The sequence below is a fragment of the Littorina saxatilis genome, linkage group LG6, assembly GCF_037325665.1.
Source record: "Littorina saxatilis isolate snail1 linkage group LG6, US_GU_Lsax_2.0, whole genome shotgun sequence".
NCBI lineage: Eukaryota > Metazoa > Mollusca > Gastropoda > Littorinimorpha > Littorinidae > Littorina > Littorina saxatilis.
The window spans coordinates 57,012,995-57,031,229 of record NC_090250.1 but is presented as its reverse complement, the minus strand read 5'-3'; the positions used below and the strand labels follow the sequence as shown (position 1 = coordinate 57,031,229).

General features: G+C 45.2%; 1 protein-coding gene across 1 annotated transcript in view; it reads left to right on the top strand.

The window, feature by feature from the left end:
- The first annotated feature begins 3,323 nt into the window (after positions 1-3,323).
- The window catches only part of LOC138969594 (uncharacterized), a 59,066-nt gene continuing 44,154 nt past the window's right edge, over positions 3,324-18,235 (top strand). Inside the window, exons 1-2 of the mRNA XM_070342447.1 lie at positions 3,324-3,656; positions 18,053-18,168. Coding sequence (XP_070198548.1) covers positions 3,502-3,656; positions 18,053-18,168 — 271 coding nt within the window. The 5' untranslated portion in view covers positions 3,324-3,501. The remainder of the gene's footprint in view (positions 3,657-18,052; positions 18,169-18,235) is intronic.

Below are 18,235 nucleotides of genomic sequence, written 5' to 3'. Positions count from 1 at the left end.
TGGACTTGAGTGTTAGTGTGTGAAGTAAGTTTTCTTCACTCCATCGTTATACCCCGTGTTGGTTCTGTGCTCCTTTTGCTCTTGTTTTCCTTTGTATTTGTTTGTTTGTGATCCCGACGGACCCTCCATAGGTGAACATTTGTCTCTGTTTTGTTGTTGTTGTTGTTTTGTTTGTGTGTGTGTGTGTGTGTGTGTGTGTGTGTGTGTTTGTGTGTGTGTGTGTAGGTGGTGTGTGAGTGCGCGCGTGCGTGCGTTCGTGTGTGTGTGTGTGTGTGTGTGTGTGTGTGTGAGTGTGTGTGTGTGAGTGTGTGTGTGTATGTGAGTGCGCGCGTGCGTGCGTGTGTGTGTGTGTGTGTTTGTGTTGTCCTGGTGAGTACAGATTTTGTTCCAACTTTGTTCAACTCACTCACAGTCATTTTGTTGTTTAGATGTTTTCTAACGGGGCTAATTACTGTGAACTTGATTGGGCTGACAAACTGCCAGTACTACCAGTTTGTTGTGTTATGTATGTAAGGCATTGTGCTTTCCCGTGGTTTACTCTGGCGCTGTTAAGAATGGAAGGAAAACAGAAGAATGCAACACTGAATTTATTCTTTTCTTCAATAAAAGAAAGCTATGGCACTAATTTTTCTTGTTGTTATGACAACGAAAATATTTCAAAATAACTGAAAAAAATGATTTGCTCAGAAAGAAAACAAGTCGCGTATAAGGCGAAAATACAACATTTAGTCAAGTAGCTGTCGAACTCACAGAATGAAACTGAACGCAATGCAACGCAGCAAGACCGCATAATCGTAGCATCGTCAGTCACCCGCTCACGGCAAAGACAGTGAAATTGACAAGAAGAGCGGGGTAGCAGTTGCGCTCAGAAGGATAGCACGCTTTTCTGTACCTCTCTTTGTTTTAACTTTCTGAGCGTGTTTTTAATCCAAACATATCATGTCTATATGTTTTTGGAATCAGGAACCGACAAGGAATAAGATGAAAGTGTTTTTAAATTGATTTCGAAAATTTAATTTTCATATTAATTTTTATATATTTAATTTTCAGAGCGTGTTTTTAATCCAAATATAACATATTTATATGTTTTTGGAATCAGCAAATGATGGAGAATAAGATGAATGTAAATTTGGATCGTTTTTAAAAAATAATTTTTTTTTTACAATTTTCAGATTTTTAATGACCAAAGTCATTAACTAATTTTTAAGCCACCAAGCTGAAATGCAATACCGAAGTCCGGGCTTCGTCGAACATTACTTGACAAAAATTTCAACCAATTTGGTTGAAAAATGAGGGCATGACAGTGCCGCCTCAACTTTCACGAAAAGCCGGATATGACGTCATCAAAGACATTTATCAAAAAAATGAAAAAAACGTATGGGGATATCATACCCAGGAACTCTCATGTCAAATTTCATATAGATCGGTCCAGTAGTTTAGTCTGAATCGCTCTACACACACACACACAGACACACACACACACACACAGACACACACACACACACACACACACGCACATACACCACGACCCTCGTCTCGATTCCCCCCTCTACGGAAACTGTACATCTGATTTCCCTGAAGACAGAAAAACAAGAATCAAATAAAATCTAAACTTTGATGGATTTGATGGTTGTCCTTAAACCCAAAGTGTAATTTAATTTGCAGGACATATTTGCAGGACTTGGGCGTCAAACGGTCGAAGGATGTTCCGGGACGTGTGAGAAGTCACGACAGTCGCGTTGTTTCTCATCACAATGAGGGAGACACTTTCACAAACTTTCAGTTGTTTTTTATGATCAGCGGAGCATTTATTTCACGCACAATAAAAGCGACAAAGACTTAGAGGCCCATGACGGTAATGAAGAAAGTAAGAAAATCTTCACAAAATCTTCAGCGATTGTCTTCCCCTTAAACACTCATTTCATTCAGCGATTGTCTTCCCCGTAAACACTCATTTCATTCAGCGATTGTCTTCCCCGTAAACACTCATTTCATTCAGCGATTGTCTTCCCCTTAAACACTCATTTCATTCAGCGATTGTCTTCCCCTTAAACACTCATTTCATTCAGCGATTGTCTTCCCCGTAAACACTCATTTCATTCAGCGATTGTCTTCCCCGTAAACACTCATTTCATTCAGCGATTGTCTTCCCCTTAAACACTCATTTCATTCACCGATTGTCTTCCCCGTAAACACTCATTTCATTCAGCGATTGTCTTCCCCGTAAACACTCATTTCATTCAGCGATTGTCTTCCCCATAAACACTCATTTCATTCACCGAATGAGCTTTCAGAGGTATGAAACTTGAGGACAACTGTTGACCTGTGAGTATGGTAGTGTCGATGTATGTACCTCCGTCAGGTAAAGCTACAGGTAGTCCCATAACCATGCTTGGTCGTAGGGGAGCAAGATGTTAGACCTGTGAGTATGGTAGTGTCGATGTATGTACCTCCGTCAGGTAAAGCTACAGGTAGTCCCATAACCATGCTTGGTCGTAGGAGAGCAAGGTGTTAGAGATGTCAACTACTCTAGGGCCAGCTTTACGAGGGCGGTGTTAGAGATGTCAACTTCTCTTGGGCCAGCTTTACGAGGGCGGTGTTAGAGATGTCAACTACTCTAGGGCCAGCTTTACGAGGGCGGTGTTAGAGATGTCAACTTCTCTAGGGCCAGCTTTACGAGGGCGGTGTTAGAGATGTCAACTACTCTAGGGCCAGCTTTACGAGGGCGGTGTTAGAGATGTCAACTTCTCTAGGGCCAGCTTTACGAGGGCGGTGTTAGAGATCTCAACTTCTATAGGGCCAGCTTTACGAGGGCGGTGTTAGAGATGTCAACTTCTCTAGGGCCAGCTTTACGAGGGCCGTGTTAGAGATGTCAACTTCTATAGGGCCAGCTTTACGAGGGCGGTGTTAGAGATCTCAACTTCTATAGGGCCAGCTTTACGAGGGCGGTGTTAGAGATGTCAACTTCTCTAGGGCCAGCTTTACGAGGGCGGTGTTAGAGATGTCAACTACTCTAGGGCCAGCTTTACGAGGGCGGTGTTAGAGATGTCAACTACTCTAGGGCCAGCTTTACGAGGGCGGTGTTAGAGATGTCAACTACTCTAGGGCCAGCTTTACGAGGGCGGTGTTAGAGATGTCAACTTCTCTAGGGCCAGCTTTACGAGGGCGGTGTTAGAGATGTCAACTACTCTAGGGCCAGCTTTACGAGGGCGGTGTTATAGATGTCAACTCAACTTCTCTAGGGCCAGCTTTACGAGGGCGGTGTTAGAGATGTCAACTACTCTAGGGCCAGCTTTACGAGGGCGGTGTTAGAGATGTCAACTACTCTAGGGCCAGCTTTACGAGGGCGGTGTTAGAGATGTCAACTACTCTAGGGCCAGCTTTACGAGGGCCGTGTTAGAGATGTCAACTACTCTAGGGCCAGCTTTACGAGGGTGGTGTTAGAGATGTCAACTTCTCTAGGGCCAGCTTTACGAGGGCGGTGCCCATCTGAGGTTTGAGATGATGGGAATGGCAATGTCCCAAACTATGACGTCATTGGTGGGGATGTGTGTGATGACGTTGCTTCTGACGTCAAAGGCAGAAGCGTGCGGCGAAACGACGGAGCTGATGGCCTACCCGACCTGTCGCTTCATCATGTACAACAATACTGACAAGTGAGTCCTTTTCCTTCATCATCATCATCATCATCATCATCGGCGTCGTCATCATCATTATTATCATCGTCGTCGTCGTCGTAATCATCATATTGATCATCATGAAGGACGTCTTCGTCGTCATTATCATCATCATCATCATCATCATCATCATCATCATCATCATCTTCTTCTTCTTGTTCTTCTTCTTGTTCTTGTTCTTGTTCTTGTTCTTCTTCTTGTTCTTCAAGAGGAGAGGTATATGATGAAGACAATAAAGATACCAACCACGACAGGGTGGGCTGATGACGACGATCTTGATGACGTAAGCGACGTTGAAAGTGACGTCAGGAAAGCGAAGAAAACTGATGATGACTAAGATCATACACCTGATTTTTAGCTCGGCTGGTAGAACACTGAACTTGTGATTCTCGGGTTAAGTCGGAATCGAATCCAGACATTATTCAACTTTACGTGCCGACTCAGAGACGGTTTCCATGATTGTGCTGCCGGGTGTCAAAGACCTCGGACATTCTGCCAGAAGTACAGATGTAGGCTATATTTCAAACTAAACACGCACACGCCTCGGACACTCTGCCAGAAGTACAGATGTAGGCTATATTTCACACTAAACACGCACACGCCTCGGACACTCTGCCAGAAGTACAGATGTAGGCTATATTTCACACTAAACACGCACACGCCTCGGACACTCTGCCAGAAGTACAGATGTAGGCTATATTTCACACTAAACACGCACACGCCTCGGACACTCTGCCAGAAGTACAGATGTAGGCTATATTTCACACTAAACACGCACACGCCTCGGACACTCTGCCAGAAGTACAGATGTAGGCTATATTTCACACTAAACACGCACACGCCTCGGACACTCTGCCAGAAGTACAGATGTAGGCTATATTTCACACTAAACACGCACACGCCTCGGACACTCTGCCAGAAGTACAGATGTAGGCTATATTTCACACTAAACACGCACACGCCTCGGAAGCGCATTTCGTGTTCCTGCTAGCTTTCCACTAAGAAGAAAAGACACACACCTCCCAGCGATGGGATAACACAATGTCAAGACACACACCTCCCAGCAATGGGATAACACAATGTCAAGACACACACTTCCCAGCAATGGGATAACAAAATGTCACATGACAAGACACACACCTCCCAGCAATGGGATAACAAAATGTCAAGACACACACCTCCCAGCAATGGGATAACACAATGTCAAGACACACACTTCCCAGCGATGGGATAACAAAATGTCACATGACAAGACACACACCTCCCAGCAATGGGATAACACAATGTCAAGACACACACCTCCCAGCAATGGGATAACACAATGTCAAGACACACACCTCCCAGCAATGGGATAACAAAATGTCAAATGACAAGACACACACCTCCCAGCAATGGGATAACACAATGTCAAGACACACACCTCCCAGCAATGGGATAACAAAATGTCAAATGACAAGACACACACCTCCCAGCAATGGGATAACACAATGTCAAATGTCAAGACACACACCTCCCAGCAATGGGATAACACAATGTCAAATGACAAGACACACACCTCCCAGCAATGGGATAACACAATGTCAAGACACACACCTCCCAGCAATGGGATAACACAATGTCAAATGACAAGACACACACCTCCCAGCAATGGGATAACACAATGTCAAGACACACACCTCCCAGCAATGGGATAACACAATGTCAAGACACACACCTCCCAGCAATGGGATAACACAATGTCAAGACACACACCTCCCAGCAATGGGATAACACAATGTCAAATGACAAGACACACACCTCCCAGCAATGGGATAACAAAATGTCAAATGACAAGACACACACCTCCCAGCGATGGGATAACACAATGTCAAATGTCAAGACACACACCTCCCAGCGATGGGATAACAATGTCAAATGACAAGACACACACCTCCCAGCAATGGGATAACACAATGTCAAATGTCAAGACACACACCTCCCAGCGATGGGATAACAAAATGACAAGACACACACCTCCCAGCAATGGGATAACACAATGTCAAATGTCAAGACACACACCTCCCAGCGATGGGATAACAAAATGACAAGACACACACCTCCCAGCGATGGGATAACACAATGTCAAATGTCAAGACACACACCTCCCAGCGATGGGATAACAAAATGACAAGACACACACCTCCCAGCGATGGGATAACAAAATGTCAAATGACAAGACACACACTTCCCAGCAATGGGATAACACAATGTCAAATGTCAAGACACACACCTCCCAGCGATGGGATAACACAATGACAAGACACACACCTCCCAGCGATGGGATAACACAATGTCAAATGACAAGACACACACCTCCCAGCGATGGGATAACACAATGTCAAATGACAAGACACACACCTCCCAGCGATGGGATAACACAATGTCAAATGACAAGACACACACCTCCCAGCAATGGGATAACACAATGTCAAATGACAAGACACACACCTCCCAGCGATGGGATAACACAATGTCAAATGACAAGACACACACCTCCCAGCAATGGGATAACACAATGTCAAATGACAAGACACACACCTCCCAGCGATGGGATAACACAATGTCAAATGACAAGACACACACCTCCCAGCGATGGGATAACAAAATGACAAGACACACACCTCCCAGCGATGGGATAACACAATGTCAAATGACAAGACACACACTTCCCAGCGATGGGATAACACAATGTCAAATGAAAAGACACACCTCCCAGCGATGGGATAACACAATGACAAGACACACACCTCCCAGCAATGGGATAACACAATGTCAAATGACAAGACACACACCTCCCAGCGATGGGATAACACAATGTCAAATGACAAGACACACACTTCCCAGCGATGGGATAACAAAATGACAAGACACACACCTCCCAGCGATGGGATAACACAATGTCAAGACACACACCTCCCAGCAATGGGATAACACAATGTCAAATGACAAGACACACACTTCCCAGCAATGGGATAACACAATGTCAAATGACAAGACACACACCTCCCAGCGATGGGATAACACAATGTCAAATGACAAGACACACACCTCCCAGCGATGGGATAACACAATGTCAAATGACAAGACACACACCTCCCAGCAATGGGATAACACAATGTCAAATGACAAGACACACACCTCCCAGCGATGGGATAACACAATGTCAAATGACAAGACACACACCTCCCAGCAATGGGATAACACAATGTCAAATGACAAGACACACACCTCCCAGCGATGGGATAACACAATGTCAAATGACAAGACACACACCTCCCAGCGATGGGATAACACAATGTCAAATGACAAGACACACACTTCCCAGCGATGGGATAACACAATGTCAAATGACAAGACACACCTCCCAGCGATGGGATAACACAATGACAAGACACACACCTCCCAGCAATGGGATAACACAATGTCAAATGACAAGACACACACCTCCCAGCGATGGGATAACACAATGTCAAATGACAAGACACACACTTCCCAGCGATGGGATAACAAAATGACAAGACACACACCTCCCAGCGATGGGATAACACAATGTCAAGACACACACCTCCCAGCAATGGGATAACACAATGTCAAATGACAAGACACACACTTCCCAGCAATGGGATAACACAATGTCAAGACACACACCTCCCAGCGATGGGATAACACAATGTCAAGACACACACCTCCCAGCAATGGGATAACAAAATGTCAAATGACAAGACACACACTTCCCAGCGATGGGATAACACAATGTCAAATGTCAAGACACACACCTCCCAGCGATGGGATAACACAATGTCAAGACACACACCTCCCAGCGATGGGATAACACAATGTCAAGACACACACCTCCCAGCGATGGGATAACAAAATGTCAAATGACAAGACACACACTTCCCAGCGATGGGATAACACAATGTCAAATGACAAGACACACACCTCCCAGCGATGGGATAACACAATGTCAAGACACACACCTCCCAGCAATGGGATAACACAATGTCAAATGACAAGACACACACTTCCCAGCGATGGGATAACAAAATGACAAGACACACACCTCCCAGCGATGGGATAACACAATGTCAAGACACACACCTCCCAGCAATGGGATAACACAATGTCAAATGACAAGACACACACTTCCCAGCAATGGGATAACACAATGTCAAGACACACACCTCCCAGCGATGGGATAACACAATGTCAAGACACACACCTCCCAGCAATGGGATAACAAAATGTCAAATGACAAGACACACACTTCCCAGCGATGGGATAACACAATGTCAAATGTCAAGACACACACCTCCCAGCGATGGGATAACACAATGTCAAGACACACACCTCCCAGCGATGGGATAACACAATGTCAAGACACACACCTCCCAGCGATGGGATAACAAAATGTCAAATGACAAGACACACACTTCCCAGCGATGGGATAACACAATGTCAAGACACACACCTCCCAGCGATGGGATAACAAAATGTCAAATGACAAGACACACACCTCCCAGCAATGGGATAACACAATGTCAAATGACAAGACACACACCTCCCAGCGATGGGATAACAAAATGTCAAATGACAAGACACACACTTCCCAGCGATGGGATAACACAATGTCAAATGACAAGACACACACCTCCCAGCAATGGGATAACACAATGTCAAATGACAAGACACACACCTCCCAGCGATGGGATAACACAATGTCAAATGACAAGACACACACCTCCCAGCAATGGGATAACACAATGTCAAATGACAAGACACACACCTCCCAGCGATGGGATAACACAATGTCAAATGACAAGACACACACCTCCCAGCAATGGGATAACACAATGTCAAATGACAAGACACACACCTCCCAGCGATGGGATAACACAATGTCAAGACACACACCTCCCAGCGATGGGATAACACAATGACAAGACACACACCTCCCAGCAATGGGATAACACAATGTCAAATGACAAGACACACACCTCCCAGCGATGGGATAACACAATGTCAAATGACAAGACACACACTTCCCAGCGATGGGATAACAAAATGACAAGACACACACCTCCCAGCGATGGGATAACACAATGTCAAGACACACACCTCCCAGCAATGGGATAACACAATGTCAAATGACAAGACACACACTTCCCAGCAATGGGATAACAGAATGTCAAGACACACACCTCCCAGCGATGGGATAACACAATGTCAAGACACACACCTCCCAGCAATGGGATAACAAAATGTCAAATGACAAGACACACACTTCCCAGCGATGGGATAACACAATGTCAAATGTCAAGACACACACCTCCCAGCGATGGGATAACACAATGTCAAGACACACACCTCCCAGCGATGGGATAACACAATGTCAAGACACACACCTCCCAGCGATGGGATAACAAAATGTCAAATGACAAGACACACACTTCCCAGCGATGGGATAACACAATGTCAAATGACAAGACACACACCTCCCAGCGATGGGATAACACAATGTCAAATGACAAGACACACACCTCCCAGCAATGGGATAACACAATGTCAAATGACAAGACACACACTTCCCAGCAATGGGATAACACAATGACAAGACACACCTCCCAGCGATGGGATAACACAATGTCAAATGACAAGACACACACTTCCCAGCGATGGGATAACACAATGTCAAATGACAAGACACACCTCCCAGCGATGGGATAACACAATGACAAGACACACACCTCCCAGCAATGGGATAACACAATGTCAAATGACAAGACACACACCTCCCAGCGATGGGATAACAAAATGACAAGACACACACCTCCCAGCGATGGGATAACACAATGTCAAGACACACACCTCCCAGCAATGGGATAACACAATGTCAAATGACAAGACACACACTTCCCAGCGATGGGATAACAAAATGACAAGACACACACCTCCCAGCGATGGGATAACACAATGTCAAGACACACACCTCCCAGCAATGGGATAACACAATGTCAAATGACAAGACACACACTTCCCAGCAATGGGATAACACAATGTCAAGACACACACCTCCCAGCGATGGGATAACACAATGTCAAGACACACACCTCCCAGCAATGGGATAACAAAATGTCAAATGACAAGACACACACTTCCCAGCGATGGGATAACACAATGTCAAATGTCAAGACACACACCTCCCAGCGATGGGATAACACAATGTCAAGACACACACCTCCCAGCGATGGGATAACACAATGTCAAGACACACACCTCCCAGCGATGGGATAACAAAATGTCAAATGACAAGACACACACTTCCCAGCGATGGGATAACACAATGTCAAATGACAAGACACACACCTCCCAGCGATGGGATAACACAATGTCAAATGACAAGACACACACCTCCCAGCAATGGGATAACACAATGTCAAATGACAAGACACACACCTCCCAGCGATGGGATAACACAATGTCAAATGACAAGACACACACCTCCAAGCGATGGGATAACACAATGTCAAATGACAAGACACACACCTCCCAGCGATGGGATAACACAATGTCAAATGACAAGACACACACCTCCCAGCAATGGGATAACACAATGTCAAATGACAAGACACACACCTCCCAGCGATGGGATAACACAATGTCAAGACACACACCTCCCAGCGATGGGATAACACAATGACAAGACACACACCTCCCAGCAATGGGATAACACAATGTCAAATGACAAGACACACACCTCCCAGCGATGGGATAACACAATGTCAAATGACAAGACACACACTTCCCAGCGATGGGATAACAAAATGACAAGACACACACCTCCCAGCGATGGGATAACACAATGTCAAGACACACACCTCCCAGCAATGGGATAACACAATGTCAAATGACAAGACACACACTTCCCAGCAATGGGATAACACAATGTCAAGACACACACCTCCCAGCGATGGGATAACACAATGTCAAGACACACACCTCCCAGCAATGGGATAACAAAATGTCAAATGACAAGACACACACTTCCCAGCGATGGGATAACACAATGTCAAATGTCAAGACACACACCTCCCAGCGATGGGATAACACAATGTCAAGACACACACCTCCCAGCGATGGGATAACACAATGTCAAGACACACACCTCCCAGCGATGGGATAACAAAATGTCAAATGACAAGACACACACTTCCCAGCGATGGGATAACACAATGTCAAATGACAAGACACACACCTCCCAGCGATGGGATAACACAATGTCAAATGACAAGACACACACTTCCCAGCGATGGGATAACACAATGTCAAATGTCAAGACACACACCTCCCAGCGATGGGATAACACAATGTCAAGACACACACTTCCCAGCGATGGGATAACACAATGTCAAATGACAAGACACACACCTCCCAGCAATGGGATAACACAATGTCAAATGACAAGACACACACCTCCCAGCAATGGGATAACACAATGTCAAATGACAAGACACACACTTCCCAGCAATGGGATAACACAATGACAAGACACACCTCCCAGCGATGGGATAACACAATGTCAAATGACAAGACACACACTTCCCAGCGATGGGATAACACAATGTCAAATGACAAGACACACCTCCCAGCGATGGGATAACACAATGACAAGACACACACCTCCCAGCAATGGGATAACACAATGTCAAATGACAAGACACACACCTCCCATCGATGGGATAACAAAATGACAAGACACACACCTCCCAGCGATGGGATAACACAATGTCAAGACACACACCTCCCAGCAATGGGATAACACAATGTCAAATGACAAGACACACACTTCCCAGCGATGGGATAACAAAATGACAAGACACACACCTCCCAGCGATGGGATAACACAATGTCAAGACACACACCTCCCAGCAATGGGATAACACAATGTCAAATGACAAGACACACACTTCCCAGCAATGGGATAACACAATGTCAAGACACACACCTCCCAGCGATGGGATAACACAATGTCAAGACACACACCTCCCAGCAATGGGATAACAAAATGTCAAATGACAAGACACACACTTCCCAGCGATGGGATAACACAATGTCAAATGTCAAGACACACACCTCCCAGCGATGGGATAACACAATGTCAAGACACACACCTCCCAGCGATGGGATAACACAATGTCAAGACACACACCTCCCAGCGATGGGATAACAAAATGTCAAATGACAAGACACACACTTCCCAGCGATGGGATAACACAATGTCAAATGACAAGACACACACCTCCCAGCGATGGGATAACACAATGTCAAGACACACACCTCCCAGCGATGGGATAACACAATGACAAGACACACACCTCCCAGCGATGGGATAACAAAATGTCAAATGACAAGACACACACCTCCCAGCGATGGGATAACAAAATGTCAAATGACAAGACACACACCTCCCAGCAATGGGATAACACAATGTCAAATGACAAGACACACACCTCCCAGCGATGGGATAACACAATGTCAAATGACAAGACACACACCTCCCAGCGATGGGATAACACAATGTCAAATGACAAGACACACACCTCCCAGCAATGGGATAACACAATGTCAAATGACAAGACACACACCTCCCAGCGATGGGATAACACAATGTCAAATGACAAGACACACACCTCCCAGCAATGGGATAACACAATGTCAAATGACAAGACACACACCTCCCAGCGATGGGATAACACAATGTCAAATGACAAGACACACACTTCCCAGCGATGGGATAACACAATGTCAAATGACAAGACACACACTTCCCAGCGATGGGATAACACAATGTCAAATGACAAGACACACACCTCCCAGCAATGGGATAACACAATGTCAAATGACAAGACACACACTTCCCAGCAATGGGATAACACAATGTCAAGACACACACCTCCCAGCGATGGGATAACACAATGTCAAATGACAAGACACACACTTCCCAGCGATGGGATAACACAATGTCAAATGACAAGACACACACCTCCCAGCGATGGGATAACACAATGTCAAGACACACACCTCCCAGCGATGGGATAACACAATGTCAAATGACAAGACACACACCTCCCAGCGATGGGATAACACAATGTCAAGACACACACCTCCCAGCAATGGGATAACAAAATGTCAAATGACAAGACACACACCTCCCAGCAATGGGATAACAAAATGTCAAATGACAAGACACACACTTCCCAGCAATGGGATAACACAATGTCAAATGACAAGACACACACCTCCCAGCAATGGGATAACAAAATGTCAAATGACAAGACACACACCTCCCAGCGATGGGATAACACAATGTCAAATGACAAGACACACACCTCCCAGCGATGGGATAACACAATGTCAAGACACACACCTCCCAGCAATGGGATAACACAATGTCAAGACACACACCTCCCAGCGATGGGATAACACAATGTCAAATGACAAGACACACACCTCCCAGCGATGGGATAACACAATGTCAAATGACAAGACACACACCTCCCAGCAATGGGATAACACAATGTCAAATGACAAGACACACACTTCCCAGCGATGGGATAACACAATGTCAAGACACACACCTCCCAGCGATGGGATAACACAATGTCAAATGACAAGAGACACACTTCCCAGCGATGGGATAACACAATGTCAAATGACAAGACACACACCTCCCAGCGATGGGATAACACAATGTCAAATGACAAGAGACACACCTCCCAGCGATGGGATAACACAATGTCAAATGACAAGACACACACTTCCCAGCGATGGGATAACACAATGTCAAATGACAAGAGACACACTTCCCAGCGATGGGATAACACAATGTCAAATGACAAGACACACACCTCCCAGCGATGGGATAACACAATGTCAAATGACAAGAGACACACCTCCCAGCGATGGGATAACACAATGTCAAATGACAAGACACACACCTCCCAGCGATGGGATAACACAATGTCAAATGACAAGAGACACACTTCCCAGCGATGGGATAACACAATGTCAAATGACAAGACACACACCTCCCAGCGATGGGATAACACAATGTCAAATGACAAGACACACACTTCCCAGCGATGGGATAACACAATGTCAAATGACAAGACACACACTTCCCAGCGATGGGATAACACAATGTCAAATGACAAGACACACACCTCCCAGCGATGGGATAACACAGTGTCAAGACACACACCTCCCAGCGATGGGATAACACAATGTCAAATGACAAGACACACACCTCCCAGCGATGGGATAACACAATGTCAAATGAAAAGACACACACCTCCCAGCGATGGGATAACACAATGTCAAATGACAAGACACACACTTCCCAGCGATGGGATAACACAATGTCAAGACACACACCTCCCAGCGATGGGATAACACAATGTCAAATGACAAGAGACACACTTCCCAGCGATGGGATAACACAATGTCAAATGACAAGACACACACCTCCCAGCGATGGGATAACACAATGTCAAATGACAAGACACACACCTCCCAGCAATGGGATAACAAAATGTCAAATGAAAAGACACACACCTCCCAGCAATGGGATAACAAAATGTCAAATGAAAAGACACACACCTCCCAGCAATGGGATAACACAATGTCAAATGACAAGACACACACTTCCCAGCGATGGGATAACACAATGTCAAATGTCAAGACACACACCTCCCAGCGATGGGATAACAAAATGTCAAATGACAAGACACACACCTCCCAGCAATGGGATAACAAAATGTCAAATGAAAAGACACACACCTCCCAGCAATGGGATAACAAAATGTCAAATGAAAAGACACACACCTCCCAGCAATGGGATAACAAAATGTCAAATGAAAAGACACACACCTCCCAGCAATGGGATAACAAAATGTCAAATGAAAAGACACACACCTCCCAGCAATGGGATAACAAAATGTCAAATGAAAAGACACACACCTCCCAGCAATGGGATAACAAAATGTCAAATGAAAAGACACACACCTCCCAGCAATGGGATAACACAATGTCAAATGAAAAGACACACACCTCCCAGCAATGGGATAACACAATGTCAAATGACAAGAGACACACTTCCCAGCGATGGGATAACACAATGTCAAATGACAAGACACACACTTCCCAGCGATGGGATAACACAATGTCAAATGACAAGAGACACACCTCCCAGCGATGGGATAACACAATGTCAAGACACACACTTCCCAGCAATGGGATAACACAATGTCAAATGACAAGACACACACTTCCCAGCGATGGGATAACACAATGTCAAATGACAAGACACACCTCCCAGCAATGGGATAACACAATGTCAAATGACAAGAGACATACTTCCCAGCAATGGGATAACAAAATGTCAAATGACAAGACACACACCTCCCAGCAATGGGATAACACAATGTCAAGACACACACCTCCCAGCAATGGGATAACACAATGTCAAATGACAAGACACACACCTCCCAGCAATGGGATAACACAATGTCAAGACACACACTTCCCAGCAATGGGATAACACAATGTCAAATGACAAGACACACACTTCCCAGCGATGGGATAACACAATGTCAAATGACAAGACACACCTCCCAGCAATGGGATAACACAATGTCAAATGACAAGAGACATACTTCCCAGCAATGGGATAACAAAATGTCAAATGACAAGACACACACCTCCCAGCAATGGGATAACACAATGTCAAGACACACACCTCCCAGCAATGGGATAACACAATGTCAAATGACAAGACACACACCTCCCAGCAATGGGATAACACAATGTCAAGACACACACCTCCCAGCAATGGGATAACACAATGTCAAGACACACACTTCCCAGCGATGGGATAACACAATGTCAAATGACAAGACACACACCTCCCAGCAATGGGATAACACAATGTCAAGACACACACCTCCCAGCAATGGGATAACACAATGTCAAGACACACACCTCCCAGCAATGGGATAACACAATGTCAAATGACAAGACACACACCTCCCAGCAATGGGATAACACAATGTCAAATGACAAGACACACACTTCCCAGCAATGGGATAACACAATGTCAAGACACACACCTCCCAGCATTGGGATAACAAAATGTCAAATGACAAGACACACACCTCCCAGCAATGGGATAACAAAATGTCAAATGACAAGACACACACTTCCCAGCAATGGGATAACACAATGTCAAGACACACACCTCCCAGCAATGGGATAACACAATGTCAAATGACAAGACACACACCTCCCAGCAATGGGATAACAAAATGTCAAATGACAAGACACACACTTCCCAGCAATGGGATAACACAATGTCAAGACACACACCTCCCAGCAATGGGATAACAAAATGTCAAATGACAAGACACACACCTCCCAGCGATGGGATAACACAATGTCAAATGACAAGACACACACCTCCCAGCAATGGGATAACACAATGTCAAGACACACACCTCCCAGCGATGGGATAACACAATGTCAAATGACAAGACACACACTTCCCAGCGATGGGATAACACAATGTCAAGACACACACCTCCCAGCGATGGGATAACACAATGTCAAATGACAAGACACACACCTCCCAGCGATGGGATAACACAATGACAAGACACACCTCCCAGCGATGGGATAACACAATGTCAAGACACACACCTCCCAGCGATGGGATAACACAATGTCAAATGACAAGACACACACTTCCCAGCGATGGGATAACACAATGTCAAATGTCAAGACACACACCTCCCAGCAATGGGATAACACAATGTCAAGACACACACCTCCCAGCGATGGGATAACACAATGTCAAATGACAAGACACACACTTCCCAGCGATGGGATAACACAATGTCAAATGACAAGACACACACTTCCCAGCGATGGGATAACACAATGTCAAATGTCAAGACACACACCTCCCAGCAATGGGATAACACAATGTCAAGACACACACCTCCCAGCGATGGGATAACACAATGTCAAATGACAAGACACACACTTCCCAGCGATGGGATAACACAATGTCAAGACACACACCTCCCAGCGATGGGATAACACAATGTCAAATGACAAGACACACACCTCCCAGCAATGGGATAACACAATGTCAAATGTCAAGACACACACCTCCCAGCGATGGGATAACACAATGTCAAATGACAAGACACACACCTCCCAGCAATGGGATAACACAATGTCAAATGTCAAGACACACACCTCCCAGCGATGGGATAACACAATGTCAAATGACAAGACACACACTTCCCAGCAATGGGATAACACAATGTCAAATGACAAGAGACACACTTCCCAGCAATGGGATAACACAATGACAAGACACACCTCCCAGCGATGGGATAACACAATGTCAAGACACACACCTCCCAGCGATGGGATAACACAATGTCAAATGACAAGACACACACCTCCCAGCGATGGGATAACACAATGTCAAGACACACACCTCCCAGCAATGGGATAACACAATGTCAAATGACAAGACACACACCTCCCAGCAATGGGATAACACAATGTCAAGACACACACTTCCCAGCAATGGGATAACACAATGTCAAGACACACACTTCCCAGCGATGGGATAACACAATGTCAAGACACACACCTCCCAGCAATGGGATAACAAAATGTCAAATGACAAGACACACACTTCCCAGCAATGGGATAACACAATGTCAAATGACAAGACACACACTTCCCAGCAATGGGATAACACAATGACAAGACACACCTCCCAGCGATGGGATAACACAATGTCAAGACACACACCTCCCAGCGATGGGATAACACAATGTCAAATGACAAGACACACACCTCCCAGCGATGGGATAACACAATGTCAAGACACACACCTCCCAGCAATGGGATAACACAATGTCAAATGACAAGACACACACCTCCCAGCGATGGGATAACACAATGTCAAATGACAAGACACACACTTCCCAGCGATGGGATAACACAATGTCAAATGTCAAGACACACACTTCCCAGCAATGGGATAACACAATGTCAAATGACAAGACACACACCTCCCAGCGATGGGATAACAAAATGTCAAATGAAAAGAAATCTAATGAAATATAATGGTGACATGCTGACGACGCTGCTAAACACGATTAAGCGATGGACAACGACTATCAGAATATAGAATTAATAACAAGTATGACGTATGATATTCCAGCCGACGTAATACTATGACGTGTGCACTTTTTCAGCTGTGCCTGGCTCATTCGAGCAGCATCTGAAGGTGACGTCATAGGAATGCGCGTCACTGATTGGTTTACGCCTTCCGGTTTCACCTGCACCAAAGATCGCCTGGTTATTAGAGACGGTTAGTGCCTTCAACAGTTTTCTAATTTAGAATATAATACCACCTAGTACCTGAGTATATTTTTTGT